A 13,946-nucleotide genomic window follows, 5' to 3' on the forward strand; every position below is an offset into this window, starting at 1 on the left:
TATTATACCATGTACTTATAGCACCCAACAAAATAAACTTTTATTAAAACCATCAACAGGATTCCTGAACTGTTACTTGTCTTAAATCCACACAAAAATCAATACTTCAAAACTATTTTTATTGTTCTTCAGTGTTTTCAGCATAAACATTTCTCTTCTGCTTGATTTTCCCCTACTTTTTATGAATGAATTAGCAGAATAACAAAAATGAAAATGGCACTCTCATTTTCCCTTCTTCACTCCAAGCTTCAGAAGTGAATTCAGTCAGTCTCCTTGGGAAATAAAACAAGGTCTATATACATATCTATCCTCACCTCTGCTTCAAACTTACATTGGTAATTGGGTCATTTTCATTATCGGAAACACAGGCTTGAAGATTCAGACTAAGAGATGTACATGTTATCATGACCCGCTTGGCATCTTTCTCTTCAAAAGGTCTGAGTAATGCATTTGTTCCTATTAATTCCTTTCTTTGAGGAATCAAAGCCTGGGACACAGACAATGAGATTATTCATGATTTGAAGTCAGTATAGATACCATCAACCTGAGAAAACCTAGAATAGACCTATTTAAAATATATGGGGGAAGATCAGTGACCCTGTGACTGTCAGCAATGCATTCCTACACTTTGATACTAGTTTCTCAAGTGAAGATCAATGTGGACATGCATGCTAAGGAAAAACAGTGGAAAATGCCATGGTAAGCCACCAACAGAACAGGGATAGTTGGCATATGGCCCACAGGCTGCATCTGCTTTCTAGTTCAACCCTTGTTATCATTTCCACACTGCTGAATTCAGTAGAGTCAGTAATAGCAGTGAGTTAGGAAATCAGTGATTTTATAGTACTGCAAATGCTTAAAGGGTCAAGTGTAGCTTGAGAACAAACTACATTATCTTCTTTGTCCACTCCATAGAGGTCTGACACTGAACTTTGGTGGCAAGCCACTGGTGTCTTTTCCGGGGTCACCGTGGGGTGCAGCCTAAAAATGGAGCCAGGGAGGAATTTTCCCCAGTCCCCTCTAAGGTCTCTACTCCTGCATTAGCAATATTAAAATCTCTTTAAGGTAATCATATATGACAATTTAAGTAGTATTAGAATCATACTTACAACAATATCAGGATCTAGGGAGAACAAATTTAGTCGATCCATATTCCGAGATGCTCTAACCGTTTCTTCTGTTTCTGTGAGGTACTGCAACAACAATATATTCTTATTCTGCAGATAAATGTCTTATCACCTCACATGATTTAACACTATTTATGCTTCTTAACTGAAAATTGAGCTTCACAAATAAAAATCGGTATCTAATATGGAAGGTGAGCCAGGCAGCATGTCAGTGGAACATATTTTAACCATCCAGAGAACTTTAGCTATAGGACAGTATAGAAATGCAATCCATCCATCCATCCATCCATCCATCCATCCATCCTATCTGTCCTTCTTTTGCTTTCTGTACCAATGCTAGCATCCCCACAGAAGTCAGAGAAATTTTCCCCCACTGCCACAACTGGAGCTGGAACAGAACTAAAACTTTCACCTGTTAAATTGATCGTCTAAAAACAGAACTGAAACTAGAACTAGAAGGTAAACTAAACAGAACTAGAACTGTCAAGAATGCTCAAATGCACTTCCTGATTTATTTTGTGGAATCCATTTCAACAAAATTGAGTATGTTTACTATATAGCGCTGAACTGAAATACCAAGTAAAAAACATAGGCAACTCTCCGTAATGCAGAAGTGTGCATGCAAATTGTAGCAAGCAATTCAAATTTATATTTGCACAATCTGATTTAGACAACCCTAAACCTTGAATTTTTAAGCTATATGTCTTGCATGTCACTTTTCATGGCTGTAATTTTAAACCCACCTTAACTGTGAAGCCAAAATTATTTCACCTGCTTCAGTATAGTTTCCTGACCATTACAAGACTATGTATGCATATATTTTTTTTACTTCTATATCACCCATCACTAAAAGTTTCTCTGGAAGAGTTCCAAATAAAAGCTAAAACCATGTAGAAAAAAAAACCTAAAATATAGAAACACAATCTGAAGCAGCTGAAATAGCATCAGAATAAAACCAAACTTGCAATAGTACACACCTGAAACGTGGAAAAAAAAAGCAGTAGAAAGTCTGGGTAAATAAAAAAAGTCTTTACCTGGTACCCAGAGAACACTTTAAAGGGACTAAGTGAGGCTTCTTGGGGACTTTAACAGTGAACAATATTCTGTGGTTACTATTGATATGGAAATATCTAGTGTTACCCAAATCAGGCAGGTGCATTCAAGTATGATACACATTATTCCAAATTCTATGCAAACACAGGTTAACTACATAGGTGGCCAAAATATGGTGGTTTCTAGGTAGGTTATCATTCACTCTCACTGACAAGTCTCATCTCTTCACCCATTTCTGTGGCTCTGTGCTATGCATAGCCTTGTGCCAAGTTGGCAGCTGTTCCCTGCAGTAATGTGTACGGCATCACAGTCAGAAGAAAGGCATTTGGGGCCATTATAACACTTCATCTGCTTGTTGTAGGGACCACAGATGCAAATGTGCTGTTTTTGCTAAACTGGTAGATACAACATGCAAAATATTTAACAGCCATAATCTTACTTTAGAAAAATCGGGGTGCAAGCTATTCTCTGAAGAATCCATTTCCTCTTGTGGGCAAGCATAATTCACCGACGTGTTTTCATCTTGAATTTATTAAAAAAAACATGACTGAAGATTAATTTATTTCAAATACTTTAGTGATGAACACTGCAATCTGATACAAGAGTGCTGCATCTGCAGGGGGCCCCTTGGCTTGCTTTTATAAGCTGCTTTCTGCATGTATGGAGGTTGATTGCACATAGGAAGTAGAAATTGGTTAAACAGAAAAAATAATGCAGCAACTCTTTTCTAGAGCTCTACAAGAATATGGGGATCTTGATAGGTAAAATCATAATAGGAGCAGTCTTATTGATCTTTGAATCAACATCAATTATCTTAGGAGTGTGATTCTCACAAAGCATCTTCAGTGATGACTATGGGACAAAATAGACATTACTTTCCATCATCCTTGCTCCAGAGTAGCCCTAAAAAGATTGAGACCCTAGAATGGGGGACTTAATCTTTAACCTCCCACTCAGCCTGATACAGACTGAGTCCCCTACACTTGCCATTCCTAACATAAACTGTAGGCACTGCAATGCCCACATCAGGATGGTTAGTTTCTATTTGGTTGCCAAGCCATATTGAATCGAATCTGCAACTCTCTTATGGAATGATGACTCATGTATAGAGATCAATGCATGATATTTCCTGTGGTTAAAAGTTAAATGAGAGTATGTACTCTCCCCATGGTGTCTCTTTTGATGCAAATGTGTTCTGAATCACAGTAAAGTTCTTATGGGATATACCTTGCTGAATCTTTAACAGTATGATTGATTTGTGGCTTGCTGCTCTAATATATGAATTAAATGGAGACTAAGTGATAGGAATGCATTTGCTATTGTGCTGCACATACTGGTTTATCCCACATTGTTCTGATGGATTCTACAGGGGGCTGAAAAGTTAAGTCCACATATGTTTAAAAACATTTAATGCTATGCAGTTAACAATCAAGCTTTTTCAGGAAATTGATTCAAAACAATCAGTGCTTCAGGATATATCTCTGTAAGAGCTAAACATTTGCAATATCTATTCTACACCCAAAATACATTTAAAAAACCCCTTTGTTACCAAATTTCAGGTCTGTGACGTCTGCACTTTTCCTCTCTTGAACAGACCCTTCTGGATTTATCTGCAAGATCTTGTTGAGAGTAAAAATCCATTCATCCATATCCTGCTCATTTTCAGCTGCCAGTACAAAGTATGTCAAGTCATTCATTTTCAGTTCAAAGGCATGTTTCCGAAGCTTGTTGTTCTATTGAATCAAGATTTGTTTTAAAAGAAAAAAGTTACAATAATGTAATACATCAAATCTCATATTGAGCAAATAAATAACAAGTAGCATTGATACTTGTAGATTCAAACAGGCTACCTACAACAGCAACTGGGAATCAATACTAGTAAAACCACCAGATGTTTTCTGTACCTCACACATCTGTAGGAAACAGTGGACCTTCTAGAGAAAAGATGCTCTGCTATGTATTTTAAGTCTCTTGTCCACTTCTTAATAGATGATTTACAGCCTGATCCTATACATGTCTACTCAGTTCCATCCTGGAGACCCCAGTCACATGTGTTTTTCTTCTTGGGTTTATTTCCAAGTAAGTGTGTACACAATTCCAACCAAGTTGACATACGTATTTAAATTTTAAGCTGAGGATAGCAGAAAAGGGTAGCAATCTTTTTGTACCAGCGTTCCCTTGTTTTCTTTTGCTTCCTTTGGAAGGTTTCTATGCTTTGTTTTGGAACATCATAGCAGAAGTCCCTGCAGTCTTGGAAAAGAGTGTTTACTTAAATATCATGGCACAGTTCAATATAGGTCCCCAAAGAGAAAGTAATATTGAAATATCTGCCAAATTGTTTAAGGCAATTGCTTGAACTGGCTGCTTTTTAAATGCACCCCCTGAGAGACTAACAGATTGGTGGCCAATAATTGCACACATGCTGTGCTGTATTCAGAGATGTTCTGAAAAAGAAAAGTATTTTCTCAAGATGCAAAATCATGTTCAGATCAGAAAATAATATATTTGAGAAAAATGTAACCAAGTGGTATCCAAGTGAAACAACTGGAATCCACTTCAGTTCAGCCCGACTAGTATTTCAGACAGCTACTGGTAACACAGGCCTTTGATCGCTGCCCACTGACTTTATTGAATTCCTTAGAAACAACTTCTTTATGGCATCCTTAAACATGAAAATACTTTTCCTTCCAAGAAAATCATTAAGGGGCGAGGGGTGCACCTTATTTTAACTTTCACTCAGATTGTTCTTTTCCTTCATTGCATTCCATTCACAAGAACAAGGAAATTTTTTGGAAGACTTAAAAAGCTGTAAAAGGTTCCGCTATAAAATAAGAACCTCTGTTTATGAAGAAGTCCGTAACCTGGCCAGGGAGCCATGTGGCTAATGGGGGAGACTAAAAATCCAATAAAATAAATAAATAAATAAATAAATTGAAAACCTCTGCTTATGGTACTGTAAACTTTTACAAGTTCACAAATGTAGACTGTAATTTGTATTCCTGCTGATTTAACTAGTATGCGATGCTATGTGGCTAGAGATACTACAAGAATCTGTGGCACCTGAGGCAGAAAATCTGTATGATAGCCCTACTCTGAAAGTGATACACACACACTACAGTAAAAGCTAACAATTCTCTATTGGTATCTGCATAGTAGTAGAAATGGTCCTGCGAATGGCCATTTTATTCACAGGTATGGTCTTTTTCAATTATTTTGTAATAACATTTCGCTGGAATACTACAAAATTAAGCTAATATTCTGGCTGAAACAATATCCAGTGTCCCAAGGCCAGTGACTGCATTGAGCTAGTGCAAAATGTTCATCTTCAGCTCTTACAGACCTTCCGAGATATGCACATATCATTCTCAGATCCATTAACTGACAGTATGCTTCCGAGCCCAATTCTGATTCTTTAAAACTTTTCAAGGCCTGAGACTCACATATCTTAGAGGTTGCTTCTCCCATTTGTACTGATCTAATCAGATCCTTTTTCATGTTCCATCACTAGGGGAAGAAGGGGCTGTAACTGCAGAATCAGGGCCTTTAGAAAGATTGTCCCAAGGTTGTGGAACAATCATTCCCCAGAAGTGTGAAGTTTCAGCTCTTTCGCTTCCTTGTATAAGGGCTCAGGGTGAACTTTCTGTAGTTGCCTTTTGGTTTCACAGCCTAGGCAGAAAGTTGGATGGTATTTTCATCTGTATGTTAAATGCTTGTTTTATTATATATTTGTGACTTTTACTTTTTACTTATTGTATAGGCTACTTTGAGCTAAGCATAAATGGAACCTCCAAAAAGTCACCAGTTTGGAAATGGTGAGAGAGTTTCACCCCCTTCAAAATGGTGTGCATGATTAGACATAGTCCCACTCCCAAAGCATGGGGAGGTTGGATGCTAATGTGCTACTTAAAAAGTAAATAAATAACCAAGCTGCCGGGTGCTTCAGGAGCAGAATTCTGACTGTGATCAAGCTTCCTTCTCAGAACACCTTGGGAATGATGCCAGCATCACAAGGCTTAGTCAGGAACCATGGAAACAGAGAGAGGCTGTCACTGCTGAGACAGTCCAGGGTGATGCATGGCAATGGTCAGAGCTTTCTTCGGCTCTTGAAGTTGTTGGCAAAACTGGTGGCTTAAAGGGAGGGGAACCAGGAAGGTAAGCATCCTTGCCACCTTCTCTAATATGGCCTGGCCATACCAGCAAACCCACATACTGCTGCTCTAGGCAAGATAGCTGCTTACCCATATATGTGGGACACATTTTCAGCTGGACTAATGGAGTTGATTCCTTTTTATTTCTTCCCATAAAATAATTTAGCAATACTGCCTTAGAAGGGAAAATTAAACCACCATTTGTGATACTTTAGAAAATACCTTTGAAAATGGCCCGACATTTAAAAAAATAAATTGCACAATTCCCAGTAAGTCATAAAGAAAGATACTGAATAAGGTGCTAGGGAGCCTCTAAACTGGTTCAAAAAGGGTTGAGTTGGGGAAGTTTCCAGCCTCTGATAGATGATGCCAGTGGATAAGTAATATATATCTGTAGATGAAGATTAATTTCTTTTTGTAGATGTAGCCCCACTCTCTAGTTGCTGTGACTGCCAGAAGTCCCTTTCCTGTTACCAAACAGATAGACTGTCTGGAGCAGGAGGGTTAGATGAGAGCTTCACTCTGTTGAGTTGGCTATCAGTTTGAAAACTTCTCTTTGCATGAATCTCAGGAATTTTTCTTCAAGAACAGTTTTGGGTTAGTGATTACCTTTAGCCATTCCAAGGAGATTTTAGGGGGCATAGCTGTAATGCCAGTCACTTTATTTTCTTTCCCATTCCCTCTCCCAAAACACATTTTCCTTCATGAAAACAAGGAAAATGTTGTTAATCTGGATGTATTCTTTACTGTGATTTTTTTCCCCTGGGCACTAAAATTAAGTGACAGACCACGTCAAACTTCTTTCTTATAGAAAGTAGTTTCACATGTGAAGACTTAAAAATACAAAACAGCAAGGATCCAACATCTACTTACAATATATACTTCAAAGTTTTGGCAGACATACAATATTTAATTCAACAGCTTCTTGCTTTCAAATCTATAGCTAAGTATTTCCTTCTATGGCTAAGTTAATAATTAAAATATTTTTCTTCATTTCTTTTTTTACTGTGTCTACCACAAGAGAACTGAATTTCTGACTTATCTCCCAAACTTAATTTGAACTTCAACATTATAACATTCAGAAAGAATGTCAAAAGAACCATCTCATATATGTTGGGACAGATATTTCAGCCCTGGCTCAGATTATGTCTAATGTTATCCCATTGCTTAAAACCACAGAGTGAATTTGAGAGATGGCTTATGTTCCGAGCTTATTTAAGTTTTTACATTATTCCAGCTCTTCTGTTTTACACGGTCAGGGCAGGGATAAGCAAACTACTTTCCTTCAGATGTCTGGGCTACAACTTCTGTATTGTCAGGTCTATGTTGGCTGAAACTTAGGTAGGTTGTAGGCCAAAACATCTAGAATGTACCAGCTTGCTTAAGCCTCGTCCAAGACTCCACCTTCTTGTTTTATATGCACTAGAGGAAGTAGATCTTGCAAATAGCAAGTAGTGCCTGCAAGTAGCAAGTAGACTGAGTACATGGCATTTCCATTTTTTACTCTAAATCAAATAGCAAATATGATGGGATTGGGAGCTGAGTTGGTATAAGCAGTGGCATATACCAACAATATTCTGTAATGAGTCTCATGTGTTGCCCATATGTTTTCTCTCAAAGGGGAAATACCTATGGGAGGGAATTTAAACTGGGAAAACTATATGGGGTAGCAGGAGTAGATGTGGTTATCCTATTTGTTGTTTCAGGCACAATGAATGTACTGTCCCCATGCAAAACATTGGACATAGTTCAACAGAGAGTGCATTTTTAGCTAAAGATATTCAGTCATGGATCTCAGCACTTCACTCAATTTTTTCTCATGTTTTACCATATTCTGCTTAATGCACAAGTGAGCACTAGACAGACATCTAGCATTTAAAACTCCAGAAAGAGTTTTAAATTACAGAGGTTTACTTGTTCACTCATGGATGAGTTGTGAATGCACACATGCAAAGCACCCCAATTTCTGGAAAACTTTGCTATTTGGATTGATTGATTTCTACCTCTGAAAAACCACCCATGAAGAGATCTTGATCACAGAACAGTATCTCTGAATACTCAAAATGTATTACATCATCATAGGATGAAGATAATGGGTCTCAATACCTTCCTAATGAAGCTAGCCAATGCAAAGGTCAAAAGTAAATTGATGTTCTTCTCCAGTAATAACAATTCACCAATTGTAGTGAGAGGGAAGGTTTCTACCTTGACTAGGTTATGAGAGCATGGCAGGTACATTACTCTATGGGGCTTACTTCTTCTAAGACTATGATGATACTTTTTCTCTGGCATGGAGGGCTATTATTTCACTGGTCCCAGATGAGACAGCATAGCTTCTGTTTTGCTGTTCAATCTTTCTGAGGAACCAGAATGGAACCCGTTTCAGATAAATTTCTTCAAATTTTGTGTGCCAACTGAGAATCAGCTGCAATGGACTTCAGCAGCCATGGGATTTTGCTAAAATGGCTCACTGCCTTTGAGTTCTACCTTAGGGAACTGCATCTAGCTGGTTCTCTCCATGCTTTTACAAAATTAAGAACTTCCTGTTTAGGAGGGCCTATAGGGGAATAAGAGATGACTTTTATTACATTTCATGCTCAGTCCGATTTGTTAGTTGTATGTTCTTTTAATATTCCTTGTCTTCTACTGATGGGTGATAACTGCCAGCTGTTTGTAAAACATTATAGGGCCAAATAAGAGGGATAGACTCTCTGGAAGACAGATATTTATTTGGATGGTTTATACTTTTTAAGTCAAACAAATATGTAAAGTAACTGTATCCTTGCAAAAGCTAGCAGAAGGTAAGAGAAAACAACATGCTGGCTTACCTGCACAACCCCTGTACAGGAATCCAGAAAGATACAGCCTTTAGGTTCCTTTGAAATCTTTTCATCTTTGTAAAAATTCATTATGTATGAGTTGTCTGACAATTGCGTCAGCTGGAAATAGCGCTTTTTGAATGACTATGTGAAAACAAAAACATGACTGGCTTTATTTCAAATTACTTCTGATAGATACTTTATTCAAATAAATAATTTTAAATGGAACCCTATCAATAATAATTGCCAAATATACATTTTTGGTAGAAGGAGGCACTGTCGACTTTTGTATTGCTTGAAACAGATTCCTGTTCAGGTCTACTAAGAAGTAATCCCCAGTGAGTTCCACAGGGCTTACTTCCAATACATGAAGGTACCTATAAGTTCAGCTTCAGGGTGAAATCCAGTCTGGATGCCAATAAACTGGGAAGAATACAGGGATCTTATGCAGGATGGAAAAGGCATGGAGGCAAAGGAAGTACTTCTCCCACCCTGAGAAACACTTAGAGGCTGCATCTCAGAGCACAAGGGAGGGAGGCTGATACTTTATCTCTGTTGCCTCTTTGTTCCCCTCCCATGCCCGGAAGGCCCTTTAACCTTCACCTCCGAATTTGCTCTTGTGACCTCAGAGATGCAGCCAGTGCATTTCCTTCCATGCCAGATGTGAACAGAGCAGGCAGTTCAGAGAGCCAGCTATGATGCTGGAAAGCATTTATGACTGCATAGCTGAGCATGGCCCCCCCCCCATATTGTCCTATGGCCATCTAGACTCTGTGCAGTGGCCACAAGATTGTATTCCCCATGTATTTCCATATTAAAATATAGACACTTGAACGAAAATGGAAAGATGAAATGCCATGATCTGGCAGACAGGGGAAGGGATAGAGATATCAGAAAAATAATTTCCTTACCCGAACTGTAATGCTATTGTTTACTGTGCTGTTAAAGTTCCCTTTATAAAGCCAGCCAGATTTGAAAACTCCTGTCCCTCCTCCTCCACCACCTCCTTTTGAAGAAGAGTGGGATGTTGTATCCTGTGTGAAATACACTGTTAATATTCCATTGACTTGATTTTTGTGTGAGTTGAGAATGTTAAAGCACAAATATCTGCTTTCTGTTAATGACAATAACCTCACACTGCCTTTTAACTATAGACGTTTCTTTGTTGGACACAATGACACTTGCTTCTATTAAAATAGGAAACTCACAAAAGATAGTGCTAACTAGGCAGTAGGAGGGAGAAAAATGTATGCGTGGATAAATATGCTTACTTCATCCCTATCAGCATCTTCATGATCGATTTCAAAGGAATGTGAGGGAAGCTTCTCTGGTCCATATTCATGCCTAAAGAAAAACAAGCACATTACATTTCTTCTGCATAATGAACATCGGTCTGCTCTTTTAATGGGGCTACTACCTGAGGGAATCAAAACATGCATTTTTCTATAACTTAAACTATAATGCATGTTGCTGCTTGTTTAGAACAGTTCGGTTTGTAGGGTGTACATTCCTGCTCATGTCTGTGATGCCACACATCTTTCCAAAATCTGCTCCAGAGGATTTGCCAGTCCCTGGAGGAAACTTGGGAGGTGCCAAAGGAGGAGAAAGGATTGCACCCGCTGTGTCCCGGTGAGGGAAGCCTCAGCTGAGAGGCTCTGTTGGGATTCCATCCATCATCTTAATTTATGGAAATTTTATGATTATTTATGTATTACATTTCTATATGAGCTACTGCCAATGCAGTTCATAAAACGGGCAGTTCCTAAACATCAAAACCATACAATACAACATAGCAGACAGTATAAAAGCATAAAACTACAGTATAATATAGAAAAAAGTAAGTAAAATCTAGCAGCAATGAAAAGATAAAGATACAATAACAAATTAGAAACAGAAACTGGTATTAGGATCATATTTGAAACTCATTATTAGATTTGTATGGTTTCAGTGAATATATGCAAAATTTCCATTAACAGTAGTTGAATATGTTAGTCATCCAATACTGTAAATGCGCACATAAGAATTCTCATATCACATTCAGTTTTACAACCTTCATAGCTTGCTGAAAATAGCTTACTTATTCACACATTCTTGTTAAGGTCCTGAAAGATTGTTAAGTAAACATTGCAAATCCTTCTTGCTTCTAAACAAATTTATTTGAATGTGTTGGGGATTGTCCACAAGATTATCATCTCCATTTGACACTACTTATGTGTGCCTTGGCAAAAGGAGAAGTGGGTGGCAGAGGATGAGGTGGCTGGATGGAGTCACTGGGGCAGTGGGTGTGAGCTTAGGTGGACTCGGAGGGAGGGTGGAGGACAGGAGACCCAGGAGGAATGTTGCCCATTCGGTTGTGATGGGTCAGGCATGACTTTGCAACTAAACAACAACACGTGTGCCCTGGAATACTACTCAGCTGTTGCACTAGCTTCACTTCTAGGCTTTTTCAGAAAATATTGGGATTGTGAACAAAAATAAAAGAGGAAGTAAAATCCCACTGAACTCAGGGAGATACACCTCTGAATAAAAATACCTAGCATTTTGCTAAATATTGTTAGCATAATTTAAATCACTGTATGCTAGCTGAATATGGTTGTGGATCTCAGACATAAACTGCTGTTTTGATAACTGCAAATAAATATGGAATTTTAAATGTGTCTCCTAAAGAGAAAAGGGGTTTATGCCATCTTTTTCTCCACTTTGATATTTTAAAATGCCCCAAGCTATGGATAATACTTGATATTTTTCAAATTATAATGCTAATTCCTCATACTGAATCAGCAATTCCATTTGTATTTCAGAATTGTTTAAGAGACACTGAGACTCATCCAGGCATAACTTTTACCACCCTTAATGCCAAAAAATGTGCAAAGTTGTTGCAGTTTTTAAATACATTTTTTAAAGAAGTAAGTAGTCAACTGTTTGTGGAAGACATGTAATATTTGCTAAATATGCAGAATGAGTCATTTTAAACTAAATACTTCCCTGATATGCTACTTCTCAATTTAAAGGATTAAACAAGGTCATGTGGAACCATAAAGTCTAAGCCAGGCTTTTGGTTCCCCATTGAATTGTATGCATCCTTTGCCCACTTCCCCCACAGAAAGAGAAGTTCTCTACCTATTGAAAAAATGTTTCTGAGTGCAGCTGACTACTCCACCAATCTATATGCTCTATGTGTATTTCGAACAAATGGCTAACACAACATGCCTTGAGGGAAGGAAACAATTGAATCTTCCCAGTGGACTGCCTCAAAGTTTCAGTCCAGTCAGTAGCATAACACCACTGCCTAATTCTAAATCATGTGGTGTGCAGAACAATAATTCAAAAGCAGTGTTCTGATTAGTATGAAAAATGAAAGCATTCCAGACTGTGTTGGCTTTTGCCCAATATATTTGCACATGGTGAAAAAGAGTTTGTGGTGGCTCTCTTCATTCATGTTAACACTCCCCACACCATTTAATATATATCTTCCCACTAAAGCAGCAGGCTATTGCAATATTAAACAGAAGTTATATTGTGTAGAAGGACCCATCATAAAGTAAAACACTGTGCTAGAAGAGACACAAAATGATCAGTGAGTAGAAAGGCCATTTCCACCTTCAAGATGAAGCTGGAATGGAATGGAATAAATTGAATGGACAGGAGAGAGGGGGGTGTGGTAGGGCTGATCAAGAAATGTCCCAGTATATTGAGGTTTGTGTGTCTTCTGTCCCATTCTCTGTACCAAATATCAGGTTGTGGCACTGTGTTACAGGGTTAGGCAATGGGGAAGAACTGAGTGGGAGACCATTACTCAGGTCTGCTCCTAGTGAGTTCCATTCTAAGTATTCCCATTTCCTTTCCTTTTGCTGGTTGTGATTTTGTGCAAAAGCAACTTGACTTAGAGCCAGCATCTAGAATGAGACTGAGACAAGATCAGCCTGAGGAGACAGGACTAATATGAAACCATATTTAGGATGTTAGGACCGCATAAAAACCTAATGGGAGAACAGTATCTGCTGGAAGTGTATCTCTGCCTATGCTCAACCTGTAAAGAAACTAAGTATTAGTGACCTCAATATCAAGAAAAGAAACCCCTAGGAACTACTTGCACTCCTGAAGTTCTCCCCATATGGAATGAAAAAATCACAGTGCAGACATTTAGTGGTACTGCACTGGCAAAAATTAGTGATTTGGCTTAAAATATGCCTCATTTGCAACAAAATCACACTGCTGAAACCCTCCTGGGAGCATATTTTTTAAAATAAGCATTCCCTGTAGATCTTGTTTTGAAAGCAAAAATTCTGTCTTCTCCACTACACTGGCAAGTTCAGCAGAAAATTGGGCAACACAAGAGTAGAGGACGCGTGTGTACTGGGGCGGGGGGCGGGATTGTCAGTTCCTCATCCCTGGAAGTTGCACACACAAGCACACACACACACACACAGTGCACATGTTGGCTTCTCCTTTACATTGCTTATGTATTTATTACTTTTATATCCCACCACGTTCCTGCGGGGAGCCCAAGGTGTTTTACATGATCCTCCCCATTTTCTAAATATCTCTGTAAGAGATTAGGCTGAGAGTCAGTGATGGGCCCAAACTGAGCTTTATGGTTGAGTGGGAACTAGAACCCAGACCTACTGAGTCCCAGTCCAGCACACTAAATACTATATTAGACTAGATTTGATGTTGGAGAAACATCTCATGCACAGCATCTGGAAGTGTGCATGGAACTCTTCCTCACAGAAGGTGGGGCAGGATGCCTCTTCCACTGATGGGAATCTGTGTGAGTTAGTATGTTTTTAAAAGTGCTG

General features: G+C 38.5%; 1 protein-coding gene across 6 annotated transcripts in view; it reads right to left on the reverse strand.

Moving 5' to 3' along the window:
• DOCK10 (dedicator of cytokinesis 10) overlaps positions 1-13,946 on the reverse strand; it is a 197,028-nt gene that overhangs the window by 76,256 nt on the left and 106,826 nt on the right. For all 6 annotated transcript variants that reach the window (XM_044432859.1, XM_044432856.1, XM_044432860.1 and 3 more), the window contains exons 5-11: positions 10,419-10,491; positions 10,059-10,181; positions 9,157-9,291; positions 3,730-3,913; positions 2,620-2,702; positions 1,110-1,193; positions 332-487 (exon numbers count right to left, since the gene is read on the reverse strand). In XM_044432859.1, coding sequence (XP_044288794.1) covers positions 332-487; positions 1,110-1,193; positions 2,620-2,702; positions 3,730-3,913; positions 9,157-9,291; positions 10,059-10,181; positions 10,419-10,491 — 838 coding nt within the window. The remainder of the gene's footprint in view (positions 1-331; positions 488-1,109; positions 1,194-2,619; positions 2,703-3,729; positions 3,914-9,156; positions 9,292-10,058; positions 10,182-10,418; positions 10,492-13,946) is intronic.

The sequence above is a fragment of the Varanus komodoensis genome, unplaced genomic scaffold, assembly GCF_004798865.1.
Source record: "Varanus komodoensis strain SLA01 unplaced genomic scaffold, ASM479886v1 scaffold25, whole genome shotgun sequence".
Taxonomy (NCBI): Eukaryota; Metazoa; Chordata; class Lepidosauria; order Squamata; family Varanidae; genus Varanus; species Varanus komodoensis.